This window comes from Vicia villosa, unplaced genomic scaffold (assembly GCF_029867415.1).
Source record: "Vicia villosa cultivar HV-30 ecotype Madison, WI unplaced genomic scaffold, Vvil1.0 ctg.001080F_1_1_3, whole genome shotgun sequence".
NCBI lineage: Eukaryota > Viridiplantae > Streptophyta > Magnoliopsida > Fabales > Fabaceae > Vicia > Vicia villosa.
Genome location: NW_026705474.1, coordinates 218356 through 231233, shown reverse-complemented (window position 1 = coordinate 231233; position 12878 = coordinate 218356). Strand labels below are relative to the sequence as shown.

The following is a 12878-nucleotide window of genomic DNA, read 5'->3' as shown; positions in this document are numbered from 1 at the left end:
GTCTGCTTGCCAAAAACACAATTTTCACAAAATTTTCTTTCAAACTCCATGTTAGGCAATCCATGTACCATGTTTCTTCCCGCTAATCTCTTTAACCCAGCATGATGTAAGTGACCAAAATGTAGATGCCACAGAGTTGCTTGGTCTTCAGTGTCGATTTTCAAACATTTTCCTCGAACGCTTCTCAGATTCAGCTTGTACATTCGATTCCTTCCCATCTCAACTTGAGCAATTTGGTGCCCTGACTTATCCTTCAAATGCAGTATTCGATCCTTCATAAATATCGAATATCCCTTCTCTGTAAGTTGCCCCAGACTTAGAATATTTGCTTTTAAATCTGGTACATAATAAACATCTTGTATTTTTCCAGGTACGTTGTCTTTCTGCAAATAACAAATTGTTCCTTTGCCTTCGACCTTTACCTTCGACGCATCTCCAAAAGATACATGACCATCTTCAATTTTCTTTATTTCTTTGAATAGATGTTTGTGACCACACATATGATTATTTGCTCCTGAGTCAAGGTACCATATAGTGTCATCTCCTGCGTTTGTCTCCTTTTGGGTCATTAATAGGAATCCTTCGTTTGATTTTGTTTCTAGTGCGAAATTTGTTGTCTCTTCGACTTTCCTCCTGAATGGACAGTCTTTTGCAAGGTGTCCCCCTTTTCCACAATTGTAGCAACTGTATGAGTTGCAATCCTTCGCAAAATGTCCATGTTTATTGCATTTGTAGCATTCGATGTTGGAGTTCGACCTGCCACCTCTATGACCACGTCCTCGACCACGCCAATTTTGTTGACTTGCCTGTCCTCTTTCAAAAATTGTTGTTCTGATAGCTTCGACCACCATCTCGACCTCCACGACCACGTCCTCGACCACGCCAGTTTTGAGATAAAAGTGCCCTTTCATCTCTAGTGGATTCCTTTGTCTGTTCTGCATTATTAAGTGTCTCCTCCTTCTTTTGTATTTTGCGTTGTTCGTGTGCCTCAAGTGAACCAGCTACTTCTTCGACAGTGATTGTTGCAAGGTCCTTCGACTCCTCTATTGCACATACTATATTTTCGAATTTTTCAGTCAAAGATCTTAAAATCTTTTCGACAACTCGAGCATCGGTCATTGCTTCTCCATTTCGTTTCAGTTGATTTACAACTGTTTGCACACGCGTGATGTAGTCCGACACGGACTCCGTCTCCTTCATCTTTATCCTTTCTAATTCTCCTCAAAGAGTTTGCAAACGAACTTGCTTGACTCTATTTGCTCCTCTGAACTCCGTCTCTAGTGTATCCCACGCTTGCTTCGAAGTAGTTGAACCAGCAATCTTCTCAAAACCAGATTCGTCTACTGCTCTAAACAACATATATAATGCCGTTTTGTCTTTCGACCGCGTCTCTTTCAACGCCTTATTCTGGGCTGCTGTATTTCCCGTCGTGGTTTCTGGTTCTTCAAACCCTTCTTCTACAACCTCCCACACATCTAACGATCCAAGCAGCGCCTTCATCTGGATGCTCCAGTTCTCATAGTTTGATTTTGACAGTTGTGGCAATGGCATCTGGTTCATCATGTTTGCCATGCGCTCTGATACCAATTTGAAGGTAACAGATCAAACTACTCTCTTCTGATATATATTGACTTGCAAAGGATTTGTTGCAAAAGTAAAAATTAGGTTACAAAGAGAGGGTCTTTATATAGAGACCAGGGAAACATAAATAGACATAACAGTTAATGATTAACTATTTCCTATGAAAGTTTGTCTGCCCTAGAGAATCTGTCTTTTGGCTTTCCAAGACTGCATTTAAATTTATCCAACAAAAACATGAATAAGAAAATATCTTACTTTACTTGTTTGATCTCTCCAATATTCCAATAACTTTTTAAAGCCTTATTCTCGTACTTCTCCTGGACGCTTAAAAAAACGTCTTTTTCTTTAGTAGACATTTAATAACATGCCCTAGGCAGAAGCATTGCACGACATTTTGGATTACATGCCTTATATATTTTGAATTACGTAGAAATGAGTGTTTTAACAATCATATACAAATCCGAAACATAAAATCAAACCTATAATAAGATAAGATAAACAATTAATAATTGAGTTGAATGAAAGAACAAACAAAATTCATCCTTACATCTAATCATTTACTATCGATTAATTTATTATGTTATACTACTAATTATGAATCTAGTTAAAAATCTATTTGAAATATTCATAATCTTATGAACCTATTTAAGAAAGTCTACATAGTAAATCAAAGAAACATGAAACAAGTACAAATTTCAAAACAGAAAAATGCATTGGTCATATTCTTGTATCTTAAAATGTGATGCGTGGTTTTACCAAATTCCTTATTTATCACATTAGGAAGTAGACACACTCGTTTCAACAATTCCCTAATTCCTCTAAGTTATTCTCTTCTTCAAGACACTTATCTAATTAATGGCATCTTAGGATCTTTAGACTTGTTTATTTTGCTTATGAAAATGAAACTAGAAAACAGGACAACAGCACAACACTTACATTTGATATAGAATATATTCCTAGACATAAAATCCAACAAGAACAAACCTAAAGCAAGAAATTTTCCCCATGTGAAGAGAGATAGATTGAGAGTTAATAATACTTTTTTTATTTACGATGGAACTACTAAAAATAGGACATTTGATTAAAAGATTTTACATTAGGTTTCAAGATATATGATGTGAAAAATACTTGTCAAAGAATTTTACATCAAACATTTATATCCAATGATGTAAAAAATATAAAAATATATAACACGATGACAATTTTGTAAATAAAATAAAATTTGTTATAAAGGATTTTACATTGGTCCTAAATTTGCACCGATGTGAAAGTCCATTAATGAAAAAATATAACACGATGGTAGTTTCGTAAATAAAACGAAAATTTGCTATAAAAGATTCGTAAGTAAAACGAAATTTTGCTATAAAATATTTCATATTGGGCCTAGATTTGCACCGATGTAAAAAGTCCATTGATGAAAAAATAAAATTGTGTGGCAGTTTGGTAAATAAAACAAGGTGGCCTTTACATCGGTCCTTTTTAGTCAACCGATGTGAAATCCTTCCCCTTACTACCCTAAATCCTGAAATATTCATAATTTCTTTCACTATTCTTCTGCTCGCGCGCCACTTCAATTCTGCAACTCCACCACCCATCCCTCGACAGCTTCACTCCTCCGATACGCACCACCACCCATCCCTCGACAGCTTCACTCCACCGATTCTGCAGCGCCGCAGAACATCATCCGCACCACCACCCATCCGTTGACGCCGCGCAAACAACGCTCGCGCAACCTCCGCCTTCAGCCACGCTCCGCCGCCAACTCAAGAAAATCCGGTATGTATTCCGAGCAAATTGTCTTTCTTTGTTTCTAATCTATTATGCTTCTGATATGTGGAATTCTGCTACTGATATGGATTTTATGCGGCACTTATTCCTTCATGTTTTTCATTACCTTTTTGGTTGGTAGGGTTTTAATTTTCAAATTCATTCTCTTTTTATCATTTCCTACTTTTATTATTGATTTTTTTCAGTTACATTTTTTAGGTTTTCTAAATTGGAGAGTTGGGGTTTCAGTTTCCATGATTTCATACCATCTAATACGAATTAGATGTGTTATTTTATGTTGATTTTGCTGATTTACTGTAGTGCCAATGCGTGTAATTCATGTCTACCTAAAATAAGGAAAGAACATAAAGTCTGTTGTTTTTTTTTTTTTAAATAAGCAATGGAATTATAAGGAGCAAAAGGGATGCTCCACCCCGAAACAAAGCGGAAAGCTCCTACCTCTCAAAGCATTCAAGAGGTAGAATATTCCAATAGTAATAATTACAAAGGTTTACCTTCTTATAAGAAGAACAAAGCCAACACCACGGATTATAAACTATCTCCGACATACATTCGGTGAAACTAAAAGATTCTTCTTTAAAAATCACCGCATTACGCTTTATCCATATAGACCAAACCGTAGCGAGCCAAACTATTGCCACTATCGTTCTCTTATTCAAGCAAAGAAGTTTACCACAATTATGGAAGAAAGCCACAAAATCCTCAAGAGACATAAACTCGGATAAATCTAGCCACATATAAACCCTTCTCCATATGCTAGAAGTAACCCTACAAGAATAAGACAAGTGCTCTATAGATTCCTCCTCCAACAAGCAAAGGGCACATAAAGAATCATTACCTTCTCTCAATATTCCCCTTCTCACCAATTGGTCCCTAGTGGCTATTCTATCAAGAATAAATCTCCAACCAAAAAATAAAATTCTAGAAGGAGCATTACACTTCCAAAGATAGGACAAAGCCTTTACCTTATTATCCTCCATAGGGGTACCCGAAAGAATTGCCATAAAACGATCATAGCACGACTTCACCGAAAAGCTTCCACTCGATGTCAACGACCATGAGAAGCTGTCCTCAATAAATTCGAACACCTCCGTATGCTGCAAAAATGCAAACAAGCGCTGCAGTGATCCAAGCCAAGGCTGCCCAGCTGCCTGAACAAAAAAAACAGCGCCAGCTGAGTCGACATTGTATCTTTGATTAGTAATTGTCTTATTAGATTATTGATGTTTGGAAGGAAGAAAAATAAAGTCTTATTAATTATTTGCTGATGTTTTCTTTATTTAGAGATAAACAAATTATTAAATATGGAACTATTAAGTGAATGAATGTGTAGGTGGGTTTAACCCAATTCTTTGATTCTTTCTATTCAGCATTGGAGGACCATTTTTATAATGATTGACATTATGCTCTTCATATGAAATTTGTTTATCATGGAGATATAGTTTATAGCAAGGGCCAAATACTATAAGGCATTAACTGCATTCATTTTGTGATATTTCAGAGACAAATAATAGTCTGAGTCTGACAATTCCAAATATTTTATTCTAATATTATGTAGTTTTTTTTTTCAATAAGCAATTTTATAAGATATTGCACTAGGGGTGCAAACCTTACAAAAACAAAACACTAAACAGTGTTATAACAAGAAAGGGGCACTTTGTACCAATCATAGAAACTATTATGGTGCAAAGAATGGCCTAAAGCCAACCATCTCCAGGAAAGAAAAATTACATTCGAAAACACCACATCATAGCAATAAGATTTGTTGTCAAAAATGATCGCGTTTCTCATGAGCCAAATGCTCCACATAGTTGCTATCCAAATAGTGTTTATTTTGACCTTGCTATTTGCTATCTTCACCTTGTCTTTTACGTTGTCAAAGTCCAGGAACTCGTCTAAATTGGAAAAGGAATCAGTCCCAATCCAACCCAAAGTGCTACTCCAAATTCTTCTAGAAACATCACAATGTAAGAACAGATGGGTTGCATTCTCCGGATGCGCTAGACAAAAAACGCAAGCGCTTGAACCTATGTTAGGTACGTTCCTATCAAGCAAAAGATCTTTTAGCGGTATTTCGTTCGCTAAAAATCTCCAAACAAACGCTTTTATTCTAAGCGGTAGACATAAATTCCACACAACACACATGTTTCTTACCGTTGCAATCGGCCATGCCTTATCTTTGGATTCAGCCACCAGAATTGCGGTGCTGCCTACCGAGAATAGGCCGTCGTCGTTCAGCATCCACACAAACCGATCATGCTCCCCGTTATTCAAATCTGGAACTGGCAGCGAGTCCACTAACCGGGTCCATTCTTCTTGCTGATACGCTGCCGTGGCAGCACTGTTACGAGCAGTAGCAGTAGAAAAAGTCCCAGCCAGCAGCCTGTTACAGTCCCAAATAGCCTTACCATCCTGCCACAAGATAGCCTCCTTTAGAGAGCAACAAGTGTTAACCGCAGAAGCATACAATACCGGGAATAGAGTGCGGATAGGTTGGTTACCCGACCATAAGCTGTGCCAAAACAGAGTGCTTTTTCCATCATTTGGTATGCTTTTTACACACCCAGAAAAACCGTGCTCAAATGATTCCAAACTCAAATCGTTTTTGATGACGTCCCTCCACCAAATGGAGTCATCCGGATTACCAACTTCTTCTCCCGTCGCTTGAACCTTAAGCTTAGGATTGGTGTACCTCAATTCGATGAATCGACTCCATATAGTATCTTTCTCTGTTAAAATTCGCCATTTCCATTTTAGAAGGATGGCCCTATTCACCTCACGGACATCCCTAATACCCAACCCTCCCTTGTCTTTAGGTTTACAAGCTATCTCCCAACTCACCCAATGAATGCTTCGTTTAGACACATTACCGCTCCACAAGAAGTTACTTTGGAGGCTTCTAATTTCTTTAATGATTTTTTATGGAGCTTTGTAGAAAGAGAGGGTGAACGTTGGTATAGCGTTGAGAACCGCATTGATTAGTGTTATCCCTCCCCCAAAAGAAATGTTCCTACCTTTCCAAGCCGACAATCTATCCTTGATGTTTTTTATTACTTCCTTCCAAGCTTTGACCTTCCTAGGGCAAATCCCCACCATAACTCCTAGAAATTTGAAAGGAACCGAGCTTTTCTTACAAGAAAGAAACGAAGAAGCCGTGTTCATAAACCAATCCCCTACATGCACTCCAATAACATTAATTTTCGAAAAATTGATTTTCAATCCCGAGACTAGTTCAAATCCTCTCAATATCACTTTCAAGTTCCAAAGATTGTCACAAGTAGGTTCACCCATTATGATGGTGTCGTCCGCGAATTGAAGAATGTCAACATAATCCTCTTCACCGAACCTAAAAGGTCTAAACTCCCCCATCTCCTCCGCCTTTTTCACCAACGCGGTTAGCCCTTCCATGACAAGAACAAAAATGAAAGGAGATAAAGAGTCGGCTTGGCGAAGCCCTTTTTGAACCATAAATTCTTTCGTGGCACTTCCGTTTACCAACACGGACATATGACTAGTGAAAACACACGCTTCCATCCATTTCATCCATCTCTTGCTAAAGCCCATTCTATCCATGATAAACCTAATGAAGTTCCAAGAAACGGAGTCGTAGGCCTTTTCAAAGTCGACCTTGAGTAATAGACAATTCCTTTTCTTTCTCTTTGCCCAATCGAGAATCTCATTCACCATCAAGACACCATCCATCATATTTCTTCCCGGCACAAACGCGGTTTGATTCGGAGACACCAACTTACTAACAACCCTTTTGATTCTAGCGGTTAAGAGCTTCGCAAGAATTTTATAGATACTTCCAACCTAACAAATCGGCCGGTATTCAAACAAATCTTGTGGATTATTATTCTTTGGTATAAGAGCCAAAAAAGATGACGTTATGGATTTCACTAAGGTTCCCTTGGAATGAAAGTCGTTGCAAAGAGCCATTAAATCATCTTTTAGTAGATACCAAAAACTCTTGAAAATTCAAGAGTGAAACCATCCGCACCGGGGATTTTATTCCCATCACATGCCCAAATCGCCTCCTTGACTTCTTCTTCCGTAAAAAGCTTCTCCAACTCCAAAGAATCTTCATTAGACAAAGACTTTAGTCTTATCCCTCTAAACTCCGGACGTATCTCTACTTCTTCCTTGAAAAAGCTTTTAAAGTGATTAAAGACGTGGTCTTTAATGTCGTGGGGTTCTTCCAATCTTCCTTGACTAGATTCAAGGGAGCACATCAAGTTTCTCCTCCTTCTCTCCTTAAGAGAGTTATGAAAAAAACGGGTGTTGTTATCTCCTTCGGAGAGCCAAAGTTGCCTAGATTTCAAACCGAGGAGACCTTCTTTCTTGTTGATATTGTCCCAAAAAATCGCCATTTCTTTTGACCTCTTTGTGGTCACCTCATCCGGTGCGGTACCTGCAAAATGAACAAACAAGTTATCTAAATGGTGCAACTCCTCCTCGACTGTCCCGATGTTCAAATCAATCCACCCATAAACCGTCTTGTTCCACCATCGAATGCGCTCTTTTAGAACTTTTAACTTCTCAACCAAGCAATAGTCACCTCTTCCCTTGCAATGGATCTTGGCCCATTCTTTAGTCACAAACGGAGCGAACTCTTCATGCTTTAGCCATAAATTATTGAATCTAAACGATTTTGGCCCCCACTCTTTCTTGTTATCTTGTAACCAAATTGGTGCGTGATCGGATATGTCTCTTTTACCAATCGTTTGACCTTCCACCTTCCAATCTTCTATGAATTTTTCCGACAACAAGAATCTATCTAACCGGCTCATAGTTTTACCGTTACTATTAAACCAAGTAAATTTACTGCCAATTGTCGGTACATCCACCACTTCCATATCCTCAATGAAATTCTTAAATTTCTCCATTTCTTTAATGTTGTTTCTCTTGGAAATTCCGACCCGTTCCTCACTTGAAGAAACCGAATTGAAATCCCCTCCTATACACCAAGCACCCTCCTTGCTATTATTTTTTTATCTCTATGATCCTCTTCCAAGTCCTCTTTCTAATGATTCTATCACAAGAGGCGTACACGTTAATGAAATAAATAAGCTTCCCCTCCTTTTCAACGCAAAGACCTAAGAAACCTTCGCCCCGAAAACTATAAATAAGATCGAAATAATCTTTTTTCCACATAGTTAAAATCCCACCCGACGCACCAAGCGATCCCGAATGAGACCACTCTGCATTGACATCACCCCACAACTCCTTTACCACACTACTGCTCATATTAGTCAACTTTGTCTCTTGTAGAAAACACACGTCTGCCTCCCCTCTTTGTAACAGAAACCCCACTCTTTTCCTCTTAGCACTACTGCCACCCCCTCTCATATTTAAGGAGACCACTATCATGATTCACCTTTTGATAATGTCTCCTTTGCTCCTGATACCCCTTTTTTAACCCTATTATCAATCTCCTCCAATTTGTCAGCAGGATCAAAATCATCAACTATGTTAACAATGCCCAGCCTATTAATTGAATTCCACAAACCTGTTGTTGCTCTACCTAAAACTCCGTTGATTATCCTTGAATTACATACTTTCACATCAGAATGAGTCAAGGATTCACACGATAAAGGTAACTCACCTGGAAGAGAGGGCTTGTCACTGGAATTAGGGATTGGACCTGAGCAAAGTTCGGAAGCGATCTGTCTTGGTGGGTCGCATGCTTCTGCTGGGTAGCAGAAATTATCCACTCTTGTGCCCAGGTTGAGAACTTCCCTCATCTTCTTTCTAACCTTCTTTGAATTCTTCAATTTACTGTTTTTATCCTCCTCCGCACGTTGTTTTGCTTTCAAGGCGTACTTCTCATCAGAGGAAGAAGTTTCGCTCTTGTTTGGGACATGCTTCTCCACTGGCTTCGCATCTGGTTCTGTGTTTACCGGCCCATTGCGTTTTCCTGTTAATGGGCCGTCCATAACAATTTCGGGCCCAATGGTTTCGCCCCCCAATGATTTTAAATTAATGAAAACTCCAGCGGGTCCCACGTTAGCTGCCTCGTCATCCTCGTCCGAAAATGAAGGAACATTACCTACGCTGCACGCTACTATACTACTGGAACTAGAAGAAATACTGTCTTCCAAGCTTAAATTGTATGCTGTGTCTTGTCCTTTAACCTCTTTTACGTAAGAGCAATAAATGCCCTCACCACTCCCCATTTTCTCCATCCTCAATTTTTCAACTTTCTCTGCAAGTTATTGATATTTTATTCGTACATAGATAATTTTTCACTAAATTAATAATGTAGTTATTGATATTTTACTCGTACATAGATGATTTTTCATTAGATTAATAATGTTGTTATTGATATATATCTTACTCGTACATAGATAATTTTTCACTAGATTAATAAGGATAAAAGATGTGACTTTGTTAATTAATATTTTACTGCTAGTCTAGAAATGCTTGCTCAATAAATTTATTGAAATAGTTCTATTGTATTATTCATTTTAGTTGGTTTGAAATAACTCCTACTGTTTGGTCCTTTTAGTAGTTGATTAGTTGATAGTAGATAAAAGATAGTTTTAGAGAGTTGTTTAGAAAGAAGGCTATGTCATTGATTTCTTGGATGATTAATTACAAGATAGCAATTGCCTATTTATAGGCTCAAGTCACCAACCTCTCAATGGTGGTGAATATTTCTACATCTCTTTAGTTCTTTCTAGAATTCTCATGATAGATCAGTATCATGATGATTCTAGGTTATTCTATATTTTACATACACTTATAATTCTAGAATGATCTACCATATCCATTCACACTATAGTTCTAGATTATTCTACCATATTCTTATACACTATAATTCTAGGATATTCTACCATTTTCATACATATTATATTTAGAATATTCTAGAAATTCGTAGCAATTTTAACACTCCTCCTTGATGCAAATTTTCGGGACTCCAAGCATAGCTCGTAGCTCTTCAAATCCTGGTCTCGCGAACGCTTTCGTGAATATATCTGCAATTTGATCTTCTGTCCTGCAGTAGTCGAGTTTGATCTCTTTAGTTGCTTCTGCTTCTCTGATAAAGTGATACTTGATTGCTATGTGTTTTGTTCTGCTGTGATGCACTGGATTTTTTTGCCATTGCAATTGCTGATTTATTGTCGCAATTGATTTTAGTAGGTTCATCTTGTTTTTCTCCCATGTCTTCAAGTATCCTGTGAAGCCATATAGCTTGACTCGTTGCTTCAGCAGCTGCCATGTACTCTGCTTCCGCTGTTGATTGTGCAACCGTAGCTTGCTTCTTTGACCCCCAAGAAAATATTCCTGATCCTAGAGAGAAAGCATAGCCAGAGGTGCTCTTCATGTCATCTAGCGAACCTGCCCAATCACTACCGGTGTAGCCAAGTAATACTGAGTTGGTTTCGGTAGTGTACCATAAACCGAACTCTTTTGTTCCTTGAAGATACCTCAAAATTCTTTTTCCTGCTCCAAAGTGTATTTGACTTGGGCTTTGCATGAATCTTGATAGAAGACGTGTAGCATACATTATATCTGGTCGTGTAGCTGTTAAATATAGAAGACTTCCAATTAGACTTCTGTATTTAGATGCATCAGCTTCTGGTGCTCCATCATTCTTCTGTAGTTTCTCATTTGTTATGAGTGGAGTAGCGACAGGTTTGCAACCGTACATCTTGAATTTTTTAAGTAATCCTTCTGTGTATTTCTTTTGCGAGTCGAATATCCCTTCATTTCTCTGATTACCTCTATACCGAGGAAGTATTTCATCAAACCAAGGTCGGTCATCTCAAAGGTCTTCATCATGTCTTCTTTGAACTCCATCATCATCTTAGTATTATTTCCCGCGTAGATAAGGTCATCTACATATAGAGAGAGTAAGAGAGTGTACTGACCTTGAGACTTGATGTAAAGTGTAGGCTCACTCTTGGTCCTCCTGAATCCTCGATCCATGAAATATTGATCGATTCTGCTATACCATGCTCGAGGTGCTTGCTTCAAACCGTAGAGTGCTTTTCTTAGTCTTAACACTTTGCTTTTTTCACCTTCAGATATGAATCCTCGTGGCTGCTCCACATAGATCTCTTCTTCAAGTACGCCATTAATCAAGGCAGATTTGACATCTAGTTGATGGATACTCCATCCTTTTTGTGCCGCAAGAGCTATTAGAGCTTTTATGGTATCAAGATGAGCTACTGGTGCAAATGTCTCATTGTAGTCAATCCCAGGTTGTTGTGAGTAACCCTTAGCTACTAGCCTCGCCTTGTGTTTCTGTATGGTGCCATCAGGGTTGAGCTTTGTCTTATAGACCCACTTAACCCCAATGATATCTTTTCCATGGGGACGATTTACTAACTCCCATGTGTTGTTTTTCTCGATCATCTTTATCTCTTCTACCATTGCCTTGACCCATACTTCCTGCTTTGATGCTTCTTCAAAACTTCCAGGTTCAAGTATGGCCATGTTACAGGTTTCATATATGTCCACCAAGGATCTTACTCGTCTTGGAGTAGACTCTGGTGATGATAGTTCTTGTTCTTGCTCTTGTTGTTGTGGTGGAGGCGAAAGAGGTTCACTTGATTCTTCTTCCTCATGTTCTTCATCCTCGGGTTCTTCTTGAGGTAGTTGAGCTGGTATGAGGAAGTTCTTCTCCACTTTTTCTTCATCCCAATTCCAAGAAGCATTCTCATCAACTTCAACATCTCGACTGATGATGAGTTTTTTAGTTTGCAAGTTGTAGACACGGTAGCCCTTAGAGATTGTGCTATACCCTAGGAAGATACCTCGTATACTCTTGTCTTCAAGCTTATGCCTCTTCACGTCTGGAATATGAATGTAGCATATAGATCCAAAGACCCTTAGGTGCTTTGCTGATGGCTTCTTCTGCTATGTCCCATAAATCTTGAGATGAAAAATATGTTTCCATTTTAACACGCCAGAAATCATAATTTTCACCATTGAAAATAGGGACAGAAATAGATGATGATTGAGTGGTGTTATCCATAGCTTAGAAATTGTTTTTGAAGTGGGTTAATATTACAAAGGAAATTTTTGAAGTAGTTGGGAGGATTTTGGAATGTTAGGTAGGTAATATAACTACGCCCAATGTATGACCGAACGTAGTTCTGATGCCACTTTTAGTAGTTGATTAGTTGATAGTTGATAAAAGATAGTTTTAGAGAGTTGTTTAGAAAGAAGGCTATGTCATTGATTTCTTGGATGATTAATTACAAGATAGCAATTGCCTATTTATAGGCTCAAGTCACCAACCTCTCAATTGTGGTGAATATTTCTACATCTCTTTAGTTCTTTCTAGAATTCTCATGATAGATTAGTATCATGATGATTCTAGGTTATTCTATATTTTACATACACTTATAATTCTAGAATGATCTACATATCCATTCACACTATAGTTATAGATTATTCTACCATATTCTTATACACTATAATTCTAGGATATTCTACCATTTTCATACATATTATATTTAGAATATTCTAGAAATTTGTAGCAATTTTAACATGTCCTA

General features: G+C 38.0%; 1 protein-coding gene across 1 annotated transcript; it reads right to left on the bottom strand.

The window, feature by feature from the left end:
- Nucleotides 1–3803: 3803 nt before the first annotated feature.
- LOC131633146 (uncharacterized) lies at nucleotides 3804–8718 on the bottom strand. Its single transcript, XM_058903867.1, has 5 exons — nucleotides 8475–8718; nucleotides 7338–8326; nucleotides 6384–7182; nucleotides 5101–6275; nucleotides 3804–4520 (listed from the first exon to the last, which is right to left on the bottom strand). Exons 1-5 carry the CDS (start codon nucleotides 8716–8718, stop codon nucleotides 3804–3806), a joined length of 3924 nt encoding a protein of 1307 aa, XP_058759850.1.
- Between the last annotated feature and the right edge of the window lie 4160 nt (nucleotides 8719–12878).

Bases quoted from the DNA above. Each gene is read 5' to 3' on its own strand.
- LOC131633146 (XM_058903867.1), bottom strand. From the start codon at position 8,718: ATGAGAGGGGGTGGCAGTAGTGCTAAGAGGAAAAGAGTGGGGTTTCTG. The intron at 8,327-8,474 runs GTTTCTTAGGTC...CTTGGTGTATAG, and splicing joins TTATAGTTTTCGGGGCGAAG to GAGGGGATTTCAATTCGGTT. The intron at 6,276-6,383 runs GTAGGAACATTT...AAATCATTAAAG, and splicing joins TAGATTGTCGGCTTGGAAAG to AAATTAGAAGCCTCCAAAGT.